The 24,644-nt window shown below is 42.8% G+C and overlaps 1 protein-coding gene across 3 annotated transcripts; it reads right to left on the reverse strand.

Annotated features, from left to right (window-relative positions):
• Positions 1 to 353: 353 nt before the first annotated feature.
• Positions 354 to 24,640, reverse strand: SETDB2 (SET domain bifurcated histone lysine methyltransferase 2). 3 transcript variants are annotated; one of them, XM_054215860.1, is made up of 15 exons: positions 24,553 to 24,640; positions 23,904 to 24,201; positions 23,025 to 23,084; positions 20,638 to 20,760; positions 19,229 to 19,294; positions 16,384 to 16,483; positions 15,128 to 15,694; positions 13,465 to 13,584; positions 12,095 to 12,237; positions 11,440 to 11,668; positions 9,376 to 9,460; positions 8,293 to 8,401; positions 7,166 to 7,497; positions 5,897 to 5,985; positions 354 to 3,669 (listed from the first exon to the last, which is right to left on the reverse strand). In XM_054215860.1, the coding sequence occupies exons 2-15, from the start codon at positions 23,935 to 23,937 to the stop codon at positions 3,552 to 3,554; spliced, it is 2,175 nt and encodes a 724-aa protein (XP_054071835.1). In that variant the 5' UTR covers positions 23,938 to 24,201; positions 24,553 to 24,640; the 3' UTR covers positions 354 to 3,551. The 3 variants fall into 3 exon arrangements, with proteins under 3 accessions (XP_054071835.1, XP_054071817.1, XP_054071826.1); XM_054215842.1 differs by having other exon boundaries at positions 356 to 3,669; positions 12,095 to 12,264; XM_054215851.1 differs by having other exon boundaries at positions 356 to 3,669; positions 12,095 to 12,264; positions 24,425 to 24,562.
• Positions 24,641 to 24,644: the final 4 nt, after the last annotated feature.

Below are 24,644 nucleotides of genomic sequence, written 5' to 3' on the forward strand. Positions count from 1 at the left end.
GGAGCAAGTGAATGCTTTATCTTTTGAAACATCAGGTCTGTTTTCTGCAGCAAGAAACAGAGCATTTCCTCCCCACCTCAGCACCGTAATTCCTACCATCCATCTGGAAAATACAATTAACAGCAGTAAAATGTACTCCCCCCACCCCACCCCCGATGCTTTAATGACATTCCCATCTGCTTTTCCACATTCAAGTCGAGCTTAAGGATAGGTATTTTCCCCATCTCTACTTGTGTGAAAGGCTGTCACAGTTTGGTCTGGGCTGGCCTGGCCACCAAACAAACGACAGATGCTCTCTTTAATAACAGAGAGACACTTACGGGTTAAAAAGAAACTAAACTACTTTAATGAAATAGTAATAATAAAAAGAAAAGATAATAATATTAATAAGAAAATAATGAAATATATACAATATATACAAAACCAGTATCGATCTCCTGGGATGATGATCACGTCACTGGCAGGCACTGGGAAAGTCCCAGACTGGACTCAATGATGGACGGGAACTGGATTCCAGAACGCACAGATCAGAATCCAAGGCAGACGAACAGAGTGCTCCTTGGATGCTGGCCAGCGAAGAGCGAGCCTGATCCCTTTGATCCCTCAGCTTTTATACTGAGCATGATGCAGGTGGCACGGAATACCCTGTTGGTCAGTTTTAGGTCACCTCTCCTGCCCGATCCTCCCCACAGGTGCGACCCCTCGACGCTCTTCCGCTTCCGACCCTCCAATGGGGCAAATAAGAAAGTGCGCCGACATTGGCTGTTATAGCGATAAGCATAGGCAGGAGCCTCTCTGCATACCATGCCTTGGTATTCACTAGAAACATCAGACCTTATCTGCTAGATAAGATGTCTGAAAAGTACACTTAATTTCAGAGAGTTAGAAGAGGCTTAACTGAAAAGTAAAATTACTGAAAATTGGTTCCGTTCTACCTCAAGCCAGGACAAAGTCTTACACCACTGCTGGGTTACCAGTGGGCTTACCACACCATTCCGTATGTCTCTGGAGGTTTTTACACTGCACAATGTTATCCTAAGGCATATTATGTTCCCTCTGAGACAGATCTTCAATGAAGGAAGAAGCAATCAAGCTGAATGCTGACTGCTGATAACACGGTGGAGCTCCTCAGTGACAAAGGGGTGGAGGGGGATGGATCAGGACAAAAGTGTGTGGCTCTGACCTTTTGAAGCGGTATTGCACCAACATTGGGGGTAACATTGCTCTTCTGCATTTAGCCCTGACGATGCATGATGAAACCACACACAAGCCCGCAGTGCGACAACTGGGACAAAAACTAAGGAGAGGTTTGCTTGATGGATGTGCCAAGGTCTCAAACAAGGCGATGGGAGAGAAGAACTGAGGCTTCATTGCGAGCAGAACATTTCACAGGTCTGATACCTCTGTTAAAGGACCACTTTTAACAGGCGTAAATTCCTCACACATGCTGAGACTGCTGAGAAATGTGAGAGCATCGTCTGTTGCAGCATAACCCCATGTTTTTTAAGCTTGACACATCCAAACCAAACTCAAAAAACAGCTTAGAGCCACAGGTACCATGTTTGTCCACTACAGCTACACAGCAGAGATGAAACCCAATCAAAAGAGGGCTAACCCTAAGCCATGTGGACATAAGCCATCTGTTACCTCTTGGCCTCAGGGCTGAGGAACTGGTTCCTGCTCCTCTTTCATTTTGCAGTATAGCTGTAGGCTTGAAATCTCTACTCCGTGGCCACGGCAGTCTCTCACAGCATATGTTTCATTCCCATATATGATTACCTAAATCATCACTAACTCTTGCAAACAGTACTTCCCTCTGCTCTGTAAAATAGGAAATCCAATGACAAAATCTGCTAATGGCTGAGCAAATTACCAACAGACAATTCTGTATGATCTGCCATGCATGGCCTCCCACAAATTCAGGAAGTCAAGGTAAGGTGAAGTCAAGGTAAGGACCAGCTTTCAATCAGATGATCTTTAAGGTCCCTTCTAACCTGAACCATTCTATGATTCTATAAATCCATCTGTGATAGATACACTTGACTCCTTGACCAAACTAGCAGTAGTTTGATTCAGTCTCCAAAAGAAGCAAAGGCCTGGGCTATAACTGGGCCAAAAACTTCTCTAGTTCCAACCTGTTCTCTGAAAACCCTCACAGGAACAGGGTGACATGGTGAGCATTGATGCATATGGGCTTGGAAACTAGAACACCGACCATGCGATTAACATATGAACAGTAGGTGGTTTTTCCAAGACTCATTTATCAAGGAATGAAGGAATTTGTGGGTACAAGGAGTCTCATGCTTACCTTTTCCAGCACAGGTAATTTGACAACATGCCAACCACTTTATTCCGTAAATATGACAGCCTGAGTGAGCCTTCTTTGAGTTCTGCCTGCTGGGCAGCATGGCTGCAGGGTGCTGATCTCCCCTTGAGCTGAGACACTTCTCAAGGTTACTCCTTGAGGCTGAGACCCCTGACCAACTGCAGGTCTTTGGTAAGTGACCGACATCACACATTATAACCTTGTATTAAAGTGCACTAAGATTTTGTGTTGGTAAGTTTAAATCAGTATCATATACTCTGCAGTAAGTAACAGTGAACCTTGCCATTGAACTCTGTTAAGTATCACTTTTACAACATCTTACTTCAATAAAACCACTTTTGTTGATACCTTTGGCGCTGGTTCTTCAAGAAGTCTAAATCACCTGTCCGTGACACCACCTTCTTTACAGAAGGCTCCAACACATTCAAAAGCCACACATCTGCACGCTCACCCCTCGCTCTATTTCAGAGCCGCCTCCTGCACCTACACTACTCAGTGTCACCTAGTGTAGCTTGTTTCTCCCTCACCAACAAACCACATGGCAAGGACTTCTGTGGCACAGCTGTCCCACACCACCCAACACGGCACTGAAATGAGGCACGCTGGATTTCTCAAGGATTTCTCTGTGTCACAAACATGGAGAGGGACACAACCCAACAAAAAACAGTCATTTCTCTCCTGCAGGAGCAGGACTTGCCCAGCTCACTTTGTAGCATGAACACAGCTCTGCAGAACTGTTCTAATTAATCTCATCTCTCTCCAAGATTATCTGTCCCGCTGGATTCATCATGCTTAGCTGTATTTTAATAATTCTTAGCTTCCAAACAGGCAGACTTGCATTCATAATGAGTTTCAGAAAACCGAGTTTTGCTAACTCAGCATTGTGGAAGGGCACAGAAAACATCAACTAACCACTGCTCTGCATCAGTCATGTCTCTGCTGCAGATGGCAGAACTTTATTCGTGAATGAAAAGGGGGGCAGGGGTGGAAGACTAGGAGCAGAGACATTATCTGGGAAGTTTGATGCCTGTTATGACAAACAGGTCTAACTCTGTAAACCACAAAAGTGGCATTTAAATGTAAATTTAAAAAATGATCAGGTGAAAGGCATTTTAGTTGAATAGAATTAGCACCACTGACTTAAGTGTACTGTTCGCTGTACAGAAGTCCATTCCAGCATATAAATCTCCAGGTACGTGATGTGTTGACAGCAGGAAAGCTTTGCCTATAAGGTTTTTTTCCTGCACTTCGGAACTCCACACTGACAGGAAATCTCTGTCTCTGGCATGCTTCCAGCTTCATAACCATAATCCCATGTGAGTTCAGTTCCAGCTTTCACATGCCTAAGAAATAAAACACTCGGTCAATTGGTTTGAACTACGTGAAACAGTACTGTGCTTATAATTTGTCACCAACGACTTGCATGCAAACCCCAAAATATTAGGGGGCAGGGAGTATCACACAGGCAGCTTGTTGGGAGAAAACCAAGAGATATAATGAGTCTCTGGCACGTGCATGCTGCTTTGCCTACCAGAGCTATGGAAAGTGTGAATACCCACACGCAGGAGAAAAGAACTTATCAAGCAGTGCAATAGGATCAGAGTCTAAGCAACCTGCTCTAACTTCGAGGCAAATTCTGGGAAAAAAACAAATCAAACAATAAAAAGGAAAAAACGCTTAGGTGAATACATCTAAATGAGAACACAGTTTTGTTATTTTTACTATGTACAGTGCATCACTGAGGTTTGAACAGATCTCTAGATACACTGGTGATGAAAACTATCGTCTTTGGTCTGACAAGCTACATTTTAATGCAATTGCACCATTTATGTGCACAAAGCCTAACACTCATAATTAAACACATGCTCCTCATGAACCAGCTGCTCTGGCAGTACATGAAAGAGAAGAAATTTCTAAGGTAGGAAATTCATTGCCCAAAATGAATGCTAAATTAAATACCCGAGACTAAGATGCTGAGGGACAACTGAGGGAAAATACAACAAAATGTGAGTACTACATAGAAGAGAGTAGTTCTCTGAAACTTCTCACTGGATACAGTATAAGAGACATCCAGTGAATTACCAGGCAGCAGGGTGAGAACAAACCAAATGAGGACATAATTGCAACCTGACATTTGCCACCTTAAGATGTTCTGGAGACCAAAAATATAAAACAGATAGAAAGGTGACTGGGCAAGTCCACGGAACCTATTCAATTAAGCTCGATGATCCAGATGCAGTCCTTAATGTAGAAAAGTTGTTAAAGGGTGACTGCCAGAAAGCAAGAGGGCCAGCCAGGGGAACATCCCTTCAACAATCTTCCTCCCTAAGTGTCTTCTGCTGACCACTAGCTCCTCCTCCACTGGCCTCAGTGCCCACTACACACTTCTTCACCGAGTACCAAAGCAAGAAAGACTCTAGCTAAAACAAAATCTTTTTTCTGACATATTTCAAGCCATTGTCTTCACAGTTCTTGGAAGCTCTCTTCACAGTGCAATTCACAGCACCTGTGTCAGTATGGACCAGGGCTGCAGGGCTCTGCAGAGGACTAGTGTTCCCTGGGGTTGATTTGTCTGGAATGAATCCTCTGCTCTCAATTGTAAGTTCTCACCCAGTACTCCCACTGTCACGTGCATCAGCTAGCTTCATTCATACAATTAATCTTTCCCCTCCTGGGTTTAGCTGCCACTTTCCTGTGTCTCGCTGGCACCAGCTCTCGGTACCTCCTGTACATCCCCTAAGGGAAGACCCACATCTTCTGCTTTCAGAGGAAGCTTTCATCTCTGAGTGTCCTAGTGCCACCTCGTGAGGACTGTGTGCAGTTTTGGACCCCTCACTACAGGAAAGAGTTTGAGATTTTGGAGTGATCCCAGAGAAGGGCAACAAAGCTGGTGAGGGGTCTGGAGCACAAGTCTTATGAGGAGCGGCTGAGGGAACTGGGGTTGTTTAGCCTGGAGAAAAGGAGGCTGAGGGCAGACCTTGTCGCTCCCTACAACTACCTGAAAGGAGGGCGTAGCGAGGTGGGAGTCGGTCTCTTCTCCCAAGTAACAGGCGATACGACAAGAGGAACCAGCCTCAAGTTGCACCAGGGGAGGTTTAGATTAGATATTAGGAAAAATTTTTACACTGAAAGGGTTATTAAGCATTGGAACAGGCTGCCCATGGAAGTGGTTGAGGCACCATCCCTGGAGGTATTTAAAAGACGGGTAGATGTAGTGCTTAGCGATACCGTCTAGTGATGGTTTTGGTCAGAGTTAGGTTGATGGTTGGACTCGATGATCTGAAAGGTCCCCAGGCAATTCTATGATTCTAAGATTATCACTGAAATGGATGCATCAAAATTAAGTTTCTTCACTTTACATTTCAGTGCAAAACTGAAAAAAACCCCTCATTAGTGATAATCAACAGCTCTATTTCTTCAGTCTTCAGTGCAAAATAAGAAGTCACCAATAAGAAGGTAGTTTTATGGTTTCATGATCTAAGCGTCTCCATCCCCTTAGCATAATTATTTCCTAATAACTGAGCACCCCTAGTACCTGGAATGAACGGCATTAAATTTCCAGAAATTCACCTGTTTGTGAAGAATGCCACCCATGGGAAACTTCTGTTGTGAGTCTCTACAAACACGCTTTGTGCAAAGAGATTTGGGCAGCAGCTGTGCTGTAAAACAGAATATTTGAATTAGAAACAGTGAAACACCTCATTGTTGAAGAATCTATTTTGTGTCAGATATCTGTCACTAGTAAAGGCAGTTTCTTCCTTCCCTTCTTCAGCACACACATAATTCCTATTACTCAGTTCCATTGCTGCTTATTTTTGCGGTAACTATGTCTCTTTAAAGTATTATTTCCATCATATTACGGAATTACTTTTGCCTAGGAAAACCAAGTTCTTTTATCAAGCTGTGCTCCAGAAATTTATGGTGAGAATTCATCTTTGATTCAGGATGCACCACAAATAATCAGTATGGGACAGATGTATCTCGCTGTCAGCCAGGGAAGCAGTGCTAGGGAGCAAGCAATAGATTAAATGATTGCATATGTTGGCAAAGAGATACAAAACATGAAAGGTCATTCAGGTGCACGCAGGAACATGTGTATGGTCATGGATGCAGATGAAAGGTTTCAGCAAGATGCACTACTAATCTTAACACCATATTACTTTTGCAATGAAGAACAGCTTAAACATATGCAAGGATTTTACTGTAGGACACATATTCATGCCAACAAAGAGAAGTACTTGCAGAGTACATGCAGACGCATCTATGAAACATTCGCCTTAGTTGGAGGTACTTAGTAATTCACTACTATTTCTTGGCGAGTCAAAATTGAGAGACTTTAGCAGATACATACACAGTATGACGGACCGTTTTCTGAACCTATGATTGAACGCTGCAGAAATTTCCTACAAGACCACAACACTTATCCTAAATCAGCACAAGCTAGAATTTACAGTGGTTGCGGAACAAAAAATGAGGTTGGGGGAAGGCTTGTGGTTCAACAAAATGGGACATTTGCTCTCTAGACCCCCAAAACAGGCTGTTCAAAAGTTCAGGAGAAAGATGTCTCTCCTTACTGGGGAATACTTCACTCAGGAACCTAGTGGTGCCAAAAACTACAGCTAGTACGCAGCATGCATCATTTTATGGAGGCACTAACAGACAGTGTGACCCAACTTGCTGTTCTGTCACTTCAGAGTGCAGGGAGCACCACATAGCCTGCCTTGTCATGCACCTACCACATATATAGTTTAAGCGCAAAAGCTTTCTAGTTTATGCAAACACATCATTTATTTATTTAAGTTAAGACAACTAAAAGAACGCATGCAAATTTTTACTTACGTTAAGAAAACGACCCACATTTCCTTCTTTTGTGGCATCTAGTACATAAATATTTTCTTCATCAGCATTCTTCAGAAGCATCCTGTCACCATCAGCCTCCTCACAAAATGCATCTTGTTTTGACTGCCTGTGATTCTCCTCTTTGCAGTCAGCTTTTAGGGCTATGTTTTTGGATGGCCCCACAACACACGTGTCACGCGGCACACCTGACTTGCCACAATCAACACCCTGCAGAGACAGACTCTTTTTTTTGCATTCTGCACTGTCCACGTCAGCAGGCTCAGTCCGTCTAATTTCCATCGGATGCTCTTCCTTCTGCTGATGAGTGGATTCTGTCAACAGACACATAAGTTATTCTTCAACGTCAGTTTAAGGCTAAAGCCTTTCCCTTCTTTGTCCCTGAACTCTTATCCACCCACTCTTTGCTCTCCAAAACGTACACAGCTTCCTTGCTATTTACAAGTCTGTAACACAACTGTCCTTTTCCACGTCTCATCAATCCTCCCACAAACGACTGTTCCCTGCTGTGGGGCTGAAAGCACTTGCTCAAGGGTCCTGTGAGTGACCTAGACTCTCCCTTCTTTTCAAATCCCGCTCCAAATTTATTCCTTCCACATAGCATTTTATCATCATTCTCCACATTAATTCCTGAGAGAATCACAAACTGTAATTAAGACAGAAACAAGATGCACGTGCAAATAGCATCAGTTTCACACTGCTTCTCCAGCTTGAGGTCCTCCCACCCCTGCGCTATATCCTGTTCCAGTTTCGTCGACTGGAACCTGTATTGGGTGTGACACAGTAAGATTTGCAAGACTTACTTTTCCACAATTGCACCGTATTTGAGAAGCTGCTGTCAGGACTGTTCAACATGTCCCAAGATCAACTTTGCAGGCAAAAGATTGCCCTGTACCAGTTAATGCACTGTATTATGCAAGGCAGCAATAACTTCTGTACCGCTGACCTCTCGTGGAGACAGCCTGAGCATGACGCGGGCAACACCATTCTACTCTGAGAACAGGCCTGCCCACGTCCAGAGGTCACTTGCTACATTTTAAATCTATTTAAATCACCTCATGGGGCACAAGTGTGCTAAGAGTGCAGTATTTATAGCTCTGCAAACCTACTTTCTTTTCCTTTCTTTGTTCCACTGGTTAGTTTTGTTTTGCTTGACTGATGAATCTGAGAACTATTATCTTCATCTGAGCTGGCAGTGCGCACCAGTGTATCAATTTCCTTTAAACAGAATAAAAGATAATGAAAAGGCTGTGATGTATTGTTGCTGTATGCAAATCTAGGTCAACACAGGATAGCAAGTGGCTTTTAGGACTCCAGGGGTGAAGTTTCAAACCTACTGTAATGCATAGTTTCATGCATTCATGGCTGAGTTTCAAAAGTTCATACATTTATACTGCAATGCAACATTTATCTTAGTTTCAAATTATCCTTCAGAATAACCTGGAAGGAGCTTCCCACTCAACAAATTATTTAAGCGCGTGCTTAAGTCCCAACAATTTCATCAGAATTTAAACACGTTTGTGTAAGTTGCTGAACCAAAGTCCAAACATGCTTTTTACACAGTTTCAATAAAATGAACACAAGTGGCAAGATTTCTCATCTCCCACCACAAAAAGGCAATTAGTTATGGGAGAATGGACGGCGCTGCCAAACATTAGCATGAAAATCCCATGTGCATTTCTTAAGTGCAATGAAACAGAGTAAGTTTACCCCAGTTTCCCTCCTTTGCATGCATTTGCAGGTAACACTTCACACCCAGGTCAGATCAAATTCTCCCAACTGCACCACTGCATGAGAAAACCGCATCCGACTCCTGAGATTTTCTTCTCTCCCTGCTATGTAATTTTTCGGGGAGACATTACAAAAATATTACCACAATGACCCCCTAACCCTGCAGTCAGTTACAACAGGGGGTGGGAGAGGAGAATGAGTTTTTAAGACTCTCAAGGCTGGAGTATAAGTGAAGGGTGGAGAAGGGAAGGCTGTGAGAGTAGTGGTCTCAGGGAACACCTTGAAGGACTGGAGATAATGGAGAAGGGATGGGGTATAGCTTCCAGCATGCCAGCTTAGCTCACAGTGTGACACAATCTCACGAAGGAAGATCATTAGCACTATTTAAAAGTAGAAGATGAAAAGGTCAAAATTAACATATATATATTCAGCACAGTGAAAAATTAACCTATTATTATTACCATTTTTAGCTGGTCATTATGAAAAACAGCTATTCTAGTTCCAGGTCTCCTCGCGGTTGCAATACTTGAATTCTTTGCACGAACTCTGTACAGAAAGGTCAGAAGGAAATTACAAAAGACAAAAAGACTTATAAATAACTCTCACAACGCACATTTCTTGAACAGTCTCTAGTTCATAAAGAACAGACTACACCAGAGCTTGCAGTCCGGCCTCATCCCAGGTTCTGTGAGTATTTTGCCTTTAAGAATGGAGGAGCTAGGTTAGTTTCTCAATAGTATTTGTAAAAAAAAAAAAAAGTTGTTCATACTTTTTTGAGAGATCAGCATCTGCTTTTACATCCTTTTGCAGTTCTCCTGCTGAAAACTGAATTCTCTGTTGTTTTATTATATCAGATCATCTCAAAATAGAGCACCTACAGACAGAGTTTTGCCTTTTTTCTGCTACCACTTTCAACATTTTTGACAGTGTAGCTTTCAAACAGGAAAGGACATTGCAGGGACAAAGGATAGAGGGGGAGGATAGAGAGGGAGACTGCGGGTGAGACGGTCAACATACGGCAGATACAGAAAATACTCTCCCACAAAAGAACCTCACTCCTTCACATCAGGAGAAGACTGAAGGATGGGTAGCACGGTTCTTCTGGCATATACAATATCAAAAACTGCATTCATTTGGATTACGTCCACTGTGCAGTAGAAAACACCAGTTTCAAAACTAATCTTAGTATCTGTACGAAGTCTAGCAATAAGTAACAGCTCTTATTGAAGAAAACTTACAACTTTAGTATGTATTTTCTTGCCACAAAACCCATCATGGTATTACTGATGATGGCAACAAATACTACTCTTTAAGGCTTTCTTAAGATTTAAACCCCTTTGTAAATTCAGAAGGTGCAGCAGCCACAAGAACTTATGACATTATTACGTGATTACATTGTTTGTCCTTATAAAGGCAATCTGTTTGGGTGGACGACATGTCAGGCTTAGCACACTGATGTCCTCTCAGATCAGCTGGATTGTCATTTCTTAAGAGGCACCTAACAAAGTCTTTTTGTCTGTCATATTTTTTACACAGCCCACATGTGAAACATTTTTATTCTCAGGAAAGAAAATGTACGAGATTTAAGGCAGAAGGACAGTAAATGCAACTTTAAATCTGTGGTTCCCTGCAATTTTTAGTAAAAGCACTTAGTAGAAGTAAAATCCAGTTGATTGCTGATAATTATGTAATTTAGACAATGAATAATTCATTAGGTTTCCAAGATACTGAAATGCAAGCAAGAATATATTGGCAGATATTTTAAAGAGTTTCCATTTGCAATTTCACGGTTCTTCTCAAAGATCCACAACAAGCTTCTACTAGGCAACGAGCAAGAATTTGCAATCATTTATGAGCAATGGAAAGTGTTCACAAAGCAGTGTGGCAGAGCAAGGAATAAAGTTTAAGAAAAAAGCTCCTGACTTCCTTCTGAAAGGACTACAGCATGATATTGACAAAGCCACAAGGCTATTTTGCAGCAATTTTATTTTAGGAATCCTGACAGGCTATGAGGCCCTGACTGTAAAATGTAAACAGGAACAGAACTTCTGCATAATTCACTGCAAAAGCAATGTGTTGTCAGACTCTTAACAGGAAAGGTTAAGACTCCTAGCAGAAACGATTACAAAGAACAAGAGGTTTAGAGACTGGGAGCAAAGGACAGGACAGTTAATGGCTGATTTGTTATCAAAACCTTCAGTGTCATCAAGTATCTTTATCTCAAGTATCTTTCATTAATTCTTTCAAATTAGCATAATGATTAATGCCCTGAACAGATCAAGTACAACCAGGAGATGAACTGGATTTCTAGAAAATGCCGAGTGGTACACAGAGGAAGTAAAATCAGTATAGAGGAAAAAATTCTCTCCCACTAGAAGAAATAATCAGGAACTAACAAAAAAGCTGTGAAAGAAAAAAATCCCACCCTCTGAAGACATGCAGTTCTACTCTAAGTTTTACAAAGGACTCTCTAGAATAGCAGAATATTAGCTTTGTTATGCTTCTGTTTGTTTTGGTAAACTTACGGGGTTAATTTATTTTCATTATCCACAGTCTGAGACAAAGACTGCTGCTTCTCAAGAATGTCAGTTTTGTCAGTCTGTACTAGTTCAATTACGGAGTCTGAACAATCAGTGTCAAGTTTTCTTTTTTTGGAAAAAAAGCCATTGCCTCTGTCATTCACAGCACTCTTCTCTTTCAGCCCTTGACCAGCATCCCCCAATACTTGAACTTCAGCTCTGCTCATTAATCTGCCTGGAAGAAAAAGAAAAGATTGTATTTTTTTTAAAATTGTTTGTTTGCCAAGATGGATCACACTCACTATTGCAGTGCAAACTTACATTAAAAAAAAATACAAGACCATTACTTGTGAAAGCAAAATACAAATGCATGTATACTCAAGGAAAACTAGCCGTGGCACACAATGCACAGGCCTGTGAGGGAAAAATACACAGTCTGAGATAGGCTTTGCTCCAGAATGCTTTGATTGTTTATCTGACACCACTGTATTGCAGAGCTCTCCAAGGTTCTTCCGTCTGTTTGATCATCTTGCAAGTTAAGATTATATTGACTCACTTCTCTTCCAACCCCCTATTTCCCTGTTTGTTTCACAAAGAAAATTCCAGGCCACAGGAAAGGGAGAATTATGCTATGCGTCTTCCACTGGTCACCTTCTGTTACCTGAGTAAGTGCAAACAAATGTCCCCTTGTCGATATCGTCTAGGCAGCGGACACCCCAGCCTTTCTTTTCTGTGTTGAACACTTGCAACCTGACTTGAATGCCATGCTGTACAACTCTATTCTGACACATCATCTTGTCACACCTGCACAACACACTACACTCATAAATTCTGTCAAGAGGAAGCAAAACAAAACACAATATAAAAGAATGCATTACTAAAACAAATTTGCTATTATTAATTTCCCTCCTGAACATTAATAAGGCAGTTAACTGAAAAAAATAAAGACTCCGGCTAAAACTGATTTTGCATCAGTGCTCTGATGCTCATGACTTTCTTGATTGCCGATTTATGAATTTTAAGAGTCTGTCAGGCAGATTTTGGTATAAGTAGACAAGAAAAATAAATCCTACCTTTTTATTTTATTGAAGTAAATCACACAGAAGCAGAAATCCCTATGAAGCACCTCATTCTATGCTGTAACAGATTTTATTGAAGACAACCTGTCTCCCTGGACCTCAGCACAGTTGTCATGAGTTTTAGGATTTAACAAAATATTTCTAAAAGAATTCACAATTGTGCTTTTTTTTGCATTTGTTTCTGGGTTTGCTGGCAGCTTTAATTCTGCACACCAACAATAAATTAACACCACACAGTACAAAGGACTGAAAGGGGCTCCTTAAGCCTGGGGTTTCAGCCCTTGGCTGCTGCAGAAAGCTACCTTGCACAATTCCTCTCCTAAACACCTGAGCTTTCTGGCACCTTCCCCAGGCCACATACTAATCCGCGGGAGCTAAATAAGAGAAAGGGTGAACACTTGCAGCTTTGGGATGGCTTTGGAGACTCTCAGAAGAGTCACGTGTAACAGAGTCTGGCAACATCAGCTGGCTGATACTTCCTTAGGACTCTGGTCAAATGGGTGGACAAGATACAGGACAAACCCAAGGGTGGCTACTGCTTCCCACTTCTTCCGCTGTTATACACTGTGATGGTCCTGTGATAGAACTCCTTCCTTTGTGGCAGGTTTCCTTCCCCTCTCCTTTCTTCTTTTGGCATGCCTGAATGAACCAGCTCATGGTCCAGCCATCGCCTGAGCTCCTGGACCAGTAACAGTGTGTTACTGTTTACACTTTTCTTGGACCTTGAACTAAGCTGTGAAAATTGCAGTATCTTCAGTACAAAAATGGTTTTTTCCCCATCCTATTACTCAAGTCACATTAATTATTTTTTGTCATCCTGATCTGGTGAGAAAAATTGAAGGTTTCAGTAATCCCGAAACTGCAGTTATTTTAGTCCTGCAGTACTTACAACTCCAGGAGTAAAATAAGAGCATACAAATAAAATAACAGTTAATAGTTCTGTCTTTCTTACCCACTAGGAACAGGTCCCTCCAGTCTTTTGTAACTGTATCCATGGCATGTTTTACTACGTGGAGACAGAGAAATTTTACTACAGCCTCTTGCAGTTAGCTGTAGGCATGCACATTTTGACCTAGAAGATAACAGTAAAACACCTCAGAATGTATTTGGGGCAGCGTAAATCAAACATAAATCCAGAAAATTTAAAAGGTACTTGACTATAGACACACAGTTTTATATATACCTATGTTTTTCCCCCCATCACTTTTCTCCACGAGGCCACTTCAGGCACCCTACCCTTCTCTTTGTCTCTTGCCTGGTTATGCAAGTTTACAATCATCGTGTTCTCTCCACTCCAGCCCAACCCCATTCTTCCACCAAGCTCTGTAAAAGGCGCATGCAAACAGCTCAAGTACGACAGAAATTTATCATAAATAGGACACTGCCAAATGGCTTGAATGAATGAATTAAAATCACCTGTTCTGGCACAGCATTCCAGCTTGTTAGCCACTCCTTCATTACCTTCCTCCCACCCTAGGCCCCAGGAAATGAAGAATTTCACACTGCGGAGTCGAGAACTCAAGCAATAATGCTGGTATTTACCTAGTCATGACAACACCAAAGACCCACAGCGTTTGAGCAAACAGCAACAGACCAAATCCTGAACCCCAAAACTGCACGTCAAAAGCACCTCAACTGTTGAGGCAGTTCAGTGCAAAGAAGCAGCAGGATATGTGCTTGCTGTTCCCCACCATTCAGATGAAACTAAATAACTTTAATTACTGAAGCTTCATTATACTAGGCTGTGATTTCAAGCTTTTGTTGGGTCATGGGCAATTATACTGCACACCAGCACATGCAACTGCCCTAGCTATCAACAGTACAAAATGGATTCAACACCAAATAACATCTACAGGCAGAGATCAGGTCAAAGACAAACACCCTTCAAGAAAGTGGACAAAATTATCACCAAACTCGCATATGTTAACCGTGGCAGGTTCCCACAGAGTAATACGTAGCCCAGAGTGACTGGGCTTTTTCTCAAGACAGCAATGAGCAACAGCATTTGAACTGCTCAGAGCACAAATGTCTTCTGTGACTACTTCTGTTTCTGTTGAGACAAGGGGAAGGATGGGATGTAGAGGTTGTGAACAGGGATGTTTCTTCCTCTGTCCTCAGCAACCTTCCAAGTTCCAAATGATCTGATCTCTCCAGGCTGTCCCATCCCCTCTCCAGGATATGATCCCAGAGCAGGAGCTGCAGCAGAAGCTGTCATGCAGGATCCTTCCCTGTCTGCCAGGAAAATGAGCCTTCCTCTGCTGGCACAAGATTCCCTTCCTCACTCCTTTCCCAAAGCTGAGAGATCTGCTTGCCAGCTTCACCTGGAGGAGAAGCATTGCCAATTTGGGAAGAAAGGGAAAAGAACACAATAATACACCTGTTGATCGCTTCCTTCCCTACAACAGGGGCTGGAGGGGTAGGAGCACCCAAGTTCTGGAGAAGATAAAGACACAGTGGTGTCAGTCAACACAAAGCACGGCACAAGACAACTACCACAGATATTCCAGCAGTGTTGGTCCCTCATTATTTGGTACTGTGCACCTTCACACTTACACCACCACCCTACTATTGCGGCATCACACATCGCTTGTCTGGGATTAGATTTTTATACCTACCTATCAATGCAGCCATCTGTGCAGTCACATGAATCAACAAACATGCTGGAGAAATTGTTGAGATAATAAGCACGTGGCCACGATGCCCTCCGATATTTGAAATAAGGTAATCTTGCGCGGTCAAGATCGTTACAGAAAGAAACAGGCACAGACTCGGCTCCATTGCTAATATCAAAATCGAACACAAGGGGTTCGGGATTTACAGTGTTCCTGCCCAACAGTACATATGTGTTGAAGGAGAAGTGATCAACAAATAAGAAGTTGCACTCCGTTTCAAACAAATAATTTTGCACATCTTGAAAGCTTCTCAGACTTCGACCGCAAGGAGCTTTATAATTCACATCCAGTGATTTCGAAAGGCAGTCCGCTTTTGCATGGCGCCTTTGAAAGTGAAACAGGATTGGTATCTTAAGAGGATTTTCACCCTTGAAGGAGCCCGCTGATCTGTTGGCAAGACAAGCACTAGAGCACTTGTGGTTCTTATACTGCAGGTTTAAGGGTAAATCTTGAATTTTACCAGATGCTTCTTTACTCCCTGAACCTGTTTTTTCCATCTCCTCTTTTTTTCTATTTGGAATAAAAAAGGAGAAAAAAAAAGAAAAGAAAAAAGAGCAGCATCTTAGGCAACCAGTAAAATGCTCATTTATTTAGTGGTTCAATGTTATTAACACAGGAAAGAAAAAGACCATTGCTAGAAGGCCAAGGGTTTCACTGAATCACTGCTCATATTGAGTTACTGTCCTAACATCATAGGAAGACATATTCAGGGGCATTAAAAACCAAAGACAACAGCTTCTTCACAGAAAGAACACTAAAAAAAACCACCAAACAAACAAAAAAAAAAGGAATTATATCATTACCCCCATCTTCCAAATCAGTACCTGAGACTAAAAACAGAGAGACTAAGTCATGTGTGTAACAATCTGCACAGTTTGTGAAAACCTGAGAACTGAACACAAAAATGGTTAAGTCCTAACCCTGATAATCCTGTTAATACTTGTGGATCTTTATTCATAATCTAATGACCTGTTTTACTCTGCAATGTTCTCACGTGGCAAATTAGACACATCTACTAAAAGCCTCAAGTTTTCCACGTAGGTCAAGTTAAAAATATTTTCACTTTGAAAACTGGCAGGATTCAAGACTGGGTTTAAAACATTGTATTTAGAAATACAAGAGAGAGATTAAAATACCTCTTGAATGCACTAAAGAATATGTCAAATAAGGAACTGGAATAAACTATTAAATACACTGACCTGTGAGAACCTTCTATGGAGTCTGCAGTGCTGTCATCTGTAAGACGTTGCAATTTGGGTTTGGTTTCCCGTACACCATCTCTATCAAACACATCACTTCCTGAAAAAATTTGTATGCAAGCAAAAACTTCAGCAATCCACATTTCAATTTATAATCAAACTTACTTTAGTTACGAAAGAGATAATTGCCAAAATACATTAAAAGCAATGCATTGCTATGACCTGCAGCTAACAAAGAGCATGGTAGCAAGTGCCCTACTGAAAAAAGCAGCTGTTTTTCATAACTTATACAAAATTCACATGTTTGCATATAGAATCATAGAATCATAGGGTTGGAAGGGACCTCTGGAGATCATCTAGTCCACCCCCCCTGCCAGAGCAGGGTCACCTTAGAGCAGGTTGCACCGGAACATGTCCAGGTGGGTTTTGAATGTCACCAGAGTTGGAGACTCCACCACCTCTCTGGGCAGCCTGTTCCAGTGCTCTGCCACCCTCAAAGAAGTTCCTCCTCATGTTTAGGTGGAACTTCCTATGTTCAAGTTTGTGCCCATTACCTCTTGTCCTGCCCCCGGGCACCACTAAAAAGAGCCTGGCCCCATCCTCCTGACACCCACCCTTTAAGTATTTATAAGTGTTGATAAGGTCCCCTCTCAGCCGTCTTTTTTCCAGACTGAAGAGACCCAAATCCCTCAGCCTTTCTTCCTAAGAGAGGTGTTCCAGTCCCCTAATCATCTTGGTAGCTCTCTGCTGCACCCTCTCCAGCAGTTCCCTGTCCTTCTTGAGCCGGGGAGCCCAGAACTGGACACAGTACTCCAAGTGCGGCCTCACCAGGGCAGAGTAGAGGGGGAGGATGACCTCCCTCGACCTGCTGGCCACACTCTTCTTGATGCACCCCAGGATGCCACTGGCCTTCTTGGCCACAAGGGCACATTGCTGGCTCATGGTCATCCTGTTGTCCACCAGGACTCCCAGGTCTCTTTCAGCTGAGCTGCTCTCCAGCAGGCCAGCCCCCAACCTGCACTGGTTCATGGGGTTATTCCTCCCCAGGTGCAGCACCCTACACTTGCTCTTCTTGAATTTCATAAGGTTCCTCTTTGCCCAACTCTCCAGCCTGTCCAGGGCTCTCTGTATGGCAGCACAGCCTTCCGGTGTGTCAGCCACTGCCCCCAGCTTTGTGTCATCAGCGAACTTGCTGAGGGTGCACTCTATCCCCTCGTCCAGGTCATTGATGAATATATTGAAGAAGACTGGACACAGTACTGACCCCTGGGGAACACCACTCGTCACTGACCTCCAACTAGACTCTGTGCCCCTAATCACTACCCTCTGAGCTCTGTCTTTCAGCCAGTTATCTATCCACCTTACTGTCCATTCATCAAGCCCACTCTTCCTAAGCTTCCCTATAAGGATGCTGTGAGAGACCATGTCGAAAGCCTTGCTTAAGTCAAGGTAGACCACATCTACTGCCCTCCCCTCATATATCCATCCAGTCATGCCATCATAGAAGGCTATCAGATTAGTCAGACATGATTTCCCCTTGGTGAATCCATGTTGAGTACTTCTGATAGCTTTCTTTTCCTCCACATGCCTTGAGATGACACCCAGAACAAGCTGTTCCATCATCTTTCCAGGGATGGAGGTGAGGCTGAGCAGCCTGTAGTTCCCCGGCTCCTCCTTCTTGCCTTTTTTGAAGACTGGAGTGACGTTGGCTTTCCTCCAGTCCTCAGGCACCTCGCCTGTTCTCCAGGACCTTTCAAAGATGATGGAGAGCGGCCCAGCAATGACTTCCTGGTGGAAGTCCCTCAGCACTCTCAGGTGCATCCCATCAGGGCCCATGGACTTGTGAATATCTAATTGATCTAAATGATCCCTCACTCGATCTTCTTCAACCCAAGGGAAGTCTTCTTCTTTCCCCATTACTTCCCCCAAAGCCTGGGACTCCTGAGGGCTGGGCTGAGCAGTAAAGACTGAAGCAAAGAAGGCATTCAGTAACGCCGCCTGCTCCACATCCTCCATCACCATGGCTCCTGTTTCATTCAACAGTGGGCCCACGACTTCTCTGGTCTTCCTTTTGCCTCCAGCATACTTGTAGAAACCCTTCCTGTTGAGCTTGACATCCCTAGCCAGGTTTAATTCCAAGGCGGCCTTGGCTTTCCTCGTTTCATCCCTGCACACTCTGGCAGCATTCTTGTAATCCTCCCAAGGGGTCAGTCCCTTCTTCCACTTATTGTAGACTTCCTTCTTCAAGGTATGCAAGTGAGCGACTAGCTGACACACGACACATGCTCCCACACCTTCTCTCCTGCTCCTCCTCTCCCTGCTTCCTTTTCCCCAAAAAGGAAAAACTTAGGTGTGCATTGACAAAGTTGAGGCAGAAATGCATCATGAAGATTTACCCTTTTTCACAGACCACCAGGTGATTTGTGCTTTAAAATCTTCCACATAGCTTTCAAAGCGCATGGAGGCAACACACATATGAAGCGCATATACAGATTTCTCTTTGTTATTTAAGGCAAAAGGATGCCAGGGTATTACAGTTAGTGGAGCCATGCACAAGATGACTCTGCTTGCAGCCAGCTCAGGTTCATCAGGGCTTACTGGTTCAAACTCTCTTCATTTGGTACAAGCCATATACACATACACACAAACCACAGAAGTATGAACCCAGGTGAGAGTCCACAGCCCAGAAACTGAGGAAACTAGTAATTATGTTTTTTACCTTGTAATGCTAACCGGCTTCTCAGATCTATTTTATTGATTTCAACAAAGGGAAATAAGCTTCTGGTGAGTAAAATAAGACAAAATAAATCCACATACCAAATAAATACAATCAAGATGCACATACCATTTGTCAAAGATAAGAGATCACCTAAATTAGCTTCATTCACCAGCATCCAAGCCTGCCAGCATTCTATGCAAAAACCAAAACAGATATGAAATGTAAATAACAGGGACAACGATAATAGGGAAAACAAGGTGTAAGGCCTCCAGAGACACTTGTTTCCTCACTATGCTAATCTAGAGCATTGCAAGACTGATATTATTAGAAACCTTTTGCACCACAGTCCTTAATAGTCACATCTTCGAATTACAATAGAATTACAGCTCATATTAGTAGTTGTGAATCAGCGTGCTTTTGGAAAGCTGCTGGAATATTTCCAAACACACAGAAACCAGCAGCCTCCAGCGGCAGTAACATACATAAAGACAATTTAGTCTAAGTTTCTCTCTTTACTTTGTCATCAGACTAGTCATCTTCCTGCTAAGAAGGGCTGGATCTTGGAAGACCGAATTAATGCTACTCCTAAATTGGTGGAAATGGCATTCAGATAGAATTGGCTTCTTGTTTGTGTTGTTACTATCTCAACCCCTAACCCCATGCAACAAATATTACAAGGTGGCGCCATATGTCAGCAAAATCCATGTTAATACTTTAGTTTGAAATTTTTACAGAACAAAGCATAGAAAAATTCAAATTCAACTATGTCACAGATTCATTGTGTCAACTGGGTATTCAACTTTTATCTATGCACTGCTGTAATATTTTGTCAAAAAAAACAAGATGTGGTAGTTCAAGCACACAAAAAATTGTGCTGCCAATTTAGAGCAAGTGGTACAATGCAGAGTGTGTGATTATACCAGTTTAGAAGCATCTTACACTACTGTACATTTTCTTGCACAAAAAAAGCGGTAAGATCCATAGATTACATTTAAATGGGCGACTTCATTAAAAAAAGTGATTTTTATGTATTAAATAAAGCAGTAAAAAAAACCAATCAGGAACAATCTTAAACATATTGCTGTCGCATTTTTCTACTAGTGTTACAAGTTATAATGGTGTCTCTGCCATGAAATAATACTTATAGTCCCACCCCAAACCATTCAGTTTACTGAGATCAGTTTACAGTTTACTGAGAACAGCTTGAAAGGCTAAAACTTCTGATGATAAACAAAACAGAAGGCACTGCAGACATTTCATTACTTCTCAAGAATAAACATTTCAGTTCCATGTGCTTAAGAGCCACGCATTGTTTGAAAAAGTACACAGGCAAAATGAGAAAATGGCAAAATGCACATGAAATGATTAGTCTTTTTTTAAAAGGGAATATATATTTTTAAAAGTGCTTAAAACCACCAACTACTAAGTAATTTAAATTCAGAGATATCTGAATTGTGGCACGTATCGCACAGCCCTATACAAAGCAGGCCACAGCTCCTCTGCAGCCCAGCTTAACTGTTACAATGGTTTCAAACCTTGGTTTGTGGCAGTTCCGTTCTTGATCTTTTGCTTCAGCAACAGCAGCACATTTTGCACTTGCTCAAATATGACATCCACTCTTCTACCTCCCAACTGTGTCCAAAACATCTTCAAGTCACCTGAAATGCAAATTTCCATTTACAAGTCTGTACAGCTCCCAGGAAGTCTAAAAACCTAAAACCACAAGTAGCTCCTAGTGGCCTGTTCAACGACTCCGACTCATTTGAGGATCGCTGCCTCCTTTTGTAGGCTTAAACTTTCAGAAGTCTATTCCTAAACCTAATAATGAAAGTGAAACAGAAGTGACGAACTGGAGTGACTTATGATGGTCCATGATGTTCAAGTAACTTTTCAAGCATCTCTACAAAGACTGTTGTGAAAGCCTTTCTCCACACACCAGCAAATTACTCCCACTATAAATTAGTCATGACTGAAACTCATAGAAGTGACACAGGAGAATATTTTCTACTGAATTAACTGAACATAGACATTTGGAAATTTTTTTATAGCTGTAACCTCCCTTAGCTACGCAAGCTGACTATGCTGTCTCACTGACATTTTTGGTATGTTTTCTAGGGAAAAAATGTTCAAGATATTTTCAGTTTGATAAATTTTGTTCACCAAGTGATATCAGTTGCAATAATTAATACACCCCTTATATCATGCCTCCTTCCTCCGCTAAAAATATTTATAAAGAACATTTTGTTTAAAGAAATGTTTTTTAGGCTAGTGGTTCAGAACCTCTTCTCTTCCAAGTCTATATACCTTGGAGGTATTAAGCCCACTCATGAAAGCTCTTGTTAAAAAACATTAGCAGTGCATCTTTGGCCAGGACTCTGAAAAGGGCATATGATTCAGCACGTCAACAGACAACACCAGAAAAGAGAACAGGCTCTCTCTCATGGTTAACATTTCTCTTCTTCGATGATCAAGCACAAAGGAACAAGTAAATCTGGTTTCCTACTCTCCTTCTAGAGGCAGAGTCCACTGTCACCATACTAGGTTTACATTCCACTTTCAGACAGCAAATCTCAGTTGGCATATGTGCTAAGGTGACACGTCCCCAGCAGTCATGAGATACTTTTTACTAGCCTTACAAGAATGCAGTGTTTCCTTAATTTTCGACTTAGCAGAGAATGACTTCTGTTGTCCAGGATACCAGAAGCTAAGCAATGCTATGGCAGTACAGAATCTATGGTTGCTTTCAAAAGCATCATGACAACAGTAAAGAAAGTAACAATCTTTTGCCACCACAGCCCCAGCTGCTTATGTTGCCAGCAGCTAAGAGCATCATATTTAATATCAACAGGCAATGTTGAAAGTACTTTATCTTGTAAAACAACTGATTTGGCACTAACTCTCAACATCATTTCATATTCACAGAAATTAAAAAAAGTGAAAAGGTCAAAGTCACAACACAAAAAACACCCACAACACTTTCTGGAAAACTAGACTACTGCTCCAAAAGACATCATCTGCCCTGTGCCATTCTCATCCTTTTGATGTGCATGACAGTATCACAAATTTAAAATACCAAGAAATAAGCATATTTAATATCTGTATTTATAAAAAAACATTCAGAAATTCTAGTAAGAAGTTCCACCACTGCAGATTAAAACTGCTGTCCTTACTTCTTATCTGTTTTCAGATATTTCAATGCATTTACTAAGTCTGGATAGCACTGGTGTATAGATTACTTCAGAGGATGGGCGACAGAACACCGTTTTTAATTTCTGGGTCATCAGTTATAATCTCGTGTAGGCCAAAAGGAAATAAACCCTATACTAGAATGTGCAGTGCTCAAACCACTCACTCACCTTGGAAACGCTTCCCCAACTCTCATGCTGGAGTGCCCTGAAACTCTAGCAGCAAAAACTCGGTTTTGCATGGAGAAGAAAAGATTTCATATGAAGTTCATAACATAATTTTCATTTCAAAAAAGACAGATTTCCACATCACTAATCTCTCCTCCATCCAGTGTTAATGCTGCTACTGTCAACCCCAGCCAGGAGGACAAGGAATGAACAAGACACAGGATGCATCTACTTCACCAGCATTCAAAATGATCTCACCAGCTGACAACTCAGGGTGCGGGCTGGCATCTGCTGGCAGTAGTTCTAAACCTGCCTGAGGCCATTACCTCTGCAGGGATTTTCTTTTCCCTCTACAGCATCCTTGTCACCATACATCTCTTTTTTCAGCATTGTGCAGGGGAACGATGCCAGCGCAAGAAACAAACAGCCAAGGCCAGGGCTACTTATGCCAGCTACCAGAAAAAATACGAACATCTTACACATACACCATAAAAGGCATTTTCACACCAGAAGTGGTGCCAAATATATACTACTTTTCCTTTTCCCTCCATAAATCCAAATTATACTACCTTCAGTCTTCTCCTCCCTGGAACTGGTAAGGTTCTCCACTTCAAAGCAGTCGCACAGCACTGCAAGAGGTGCAGAATGGACAAGTAAGTAAGAGATCAGGTGAGAAATTAAAGCGGTTGTAGCTACTTAATTTTTCAAAATTTATACAAGTAAATACTACAGTGGGTATCAGTGGCAGCACTGTATGAGAAAGCATTGTAGTGAAATAGTCATCCCACTTTCAAATAGTTATCCCCCGTCTTGTCAAGACCTAGCTGAAGAACGCTCAAATGAAACAACCTGTGTGAGGAATTTTTTTTACTGTTACATAGGTCGTTTCTTGTTATCTCTCAAGCACGAAGCTGTCACAAGATGACCCATACTTTCCAGCATATTCATTTAAGCCTACATAATCCCTGCTTCCTATTAGCTCCCATTTATCTTTTTTCTTTTTTTTTTTAAATCAATGCTGTCAGTACAGCAGCACTGCAACTAAACTGATTTATTCAGGAAAAAATTAAGGTTTTTTTAGGTAAAAAAAAAATACAGTGTCTGTTTCTCAACAGATGCAAGATAAAGCAAGACATGTCCCCTGTAACAACACTAAGTAAGGCAGCATTCTTCAACCACATTGAAGATAAAAAATTTCTGACTATCATCACTAATGATAGAGAAAAACATAAAAGACACCTTAGTTATAAGTTAGGTAGTTAATCTTTTCTATGCTGTAACTGAAAAAAACATTTCCATTCATTCTGGCACAGAAATTTAATTTGGTTGACTGGGTAAAGAGGTTAAGTGAAGACTGCTGATTCCTAGAAAATCTTTTCAAAAGATCTGCCTAACGACTGCTCAAAACACATTTTATGGGTGTTTTCTTGGTTTTTTTTAAGGCTTACTTTTTTTCCCTTCCATCTTCTGGGGCGGCTGCATGGAGGGCTGCTACGCTCACTGGGCTACCGCCAGCACCAAGCTCAGGCAGGTTGATCTTGCTGTCCCCGGGCGGGGTGCGGGGCCTGGGGACAGGAGCCCGGCCGCCTGTCGGGTTGGGAGCCCACGGCTGACATGGGGTCACCCGGCCTGTGGCGGGGGACAACCTCCCTCCTGGGGGCTCGACTCTCTCTGGTCAGGGGCCACCCTGGGCCACCCGCGGCCTGGCCCCAGCACCTTCCTCCGGCCCAACTCCTCTCAGCTTATCTGGGGAATGAAGGAGAGATAAGGATTAAAGCCGCGCGGCGCCGACCCAAGGACAGGCCGCCGCGCTGAGGCGCGGGGGAAGTGGGGGTGTGCGTGTCACCCGGTCCCACCCCTCTGCATTCCATCAGGCGTGCGGGGACCCCGGAGGAGGCCGGGCCCATCCCGCCCCAAGCCGGGTGACAGCCCCCACAGGGCCCCTCCTGCCGCACCCGGCGCTACTCACCGCCGCCACGGAGCTCGTAGGGGCAGCCTACCCCGCGCCCAGGGGGCTTTCCTAAGGGCCGGGCCCCGACCAGTCGCCCTTCCTCCTCGCTCGCCCCCGCCCCCGAGCCCGCCCCCGCTTAACGGTACCTGCGGGCCGGGCCGCGCCGCGCCGCGCTCCCCCGCGCCGCCCGGGCACGCTCCGCCGGCGCCGGCCGCCAGGGGGCGCCGCCCCGCCAAGG

This window comes from Rissa tridactyla, chromosome 1 (assembly GCF_028500815.1).
Source record: "Rissa tridactyla isolate bRisTri1 chromosome 1, bRisTri1.patW.cur.20221130, whole genome shotgun sequence".
Classification (NCBI taxonomy): Eukaryota; Metazoa; Chordata; class Aves; order Charadriiformes; family Laridae; genus Rissa; species Rissa tridactyla.

What these genes read in the sequence shown, in the direction of transcription:
- SETDB2 (XM_054215842.1), bottom strand. Translation starts at nt 23,937, where the DNA reads ATGCAGCCGCCCCAGAAGATGGAAGGGAAAAAAA. An exon ending in CAGGGAGGAGAAGACTGAAG is followed by an intron (nt 20,761 to 23,024) that starts GTAGTATAATTT and finishes TTTGCATTTCAG; the next exon opens with GTGACTTGAAGATGTTTTGG. An exon ending in ATGTGGGTCGTTTTCTTAAC is followed by an intron (nt 5,986 to 7,165) that starts GTAAGTAAAAAT and finishes TCTGTTTTACAG; the next exon opens with CACAGCTGCTGCCCAAATCT.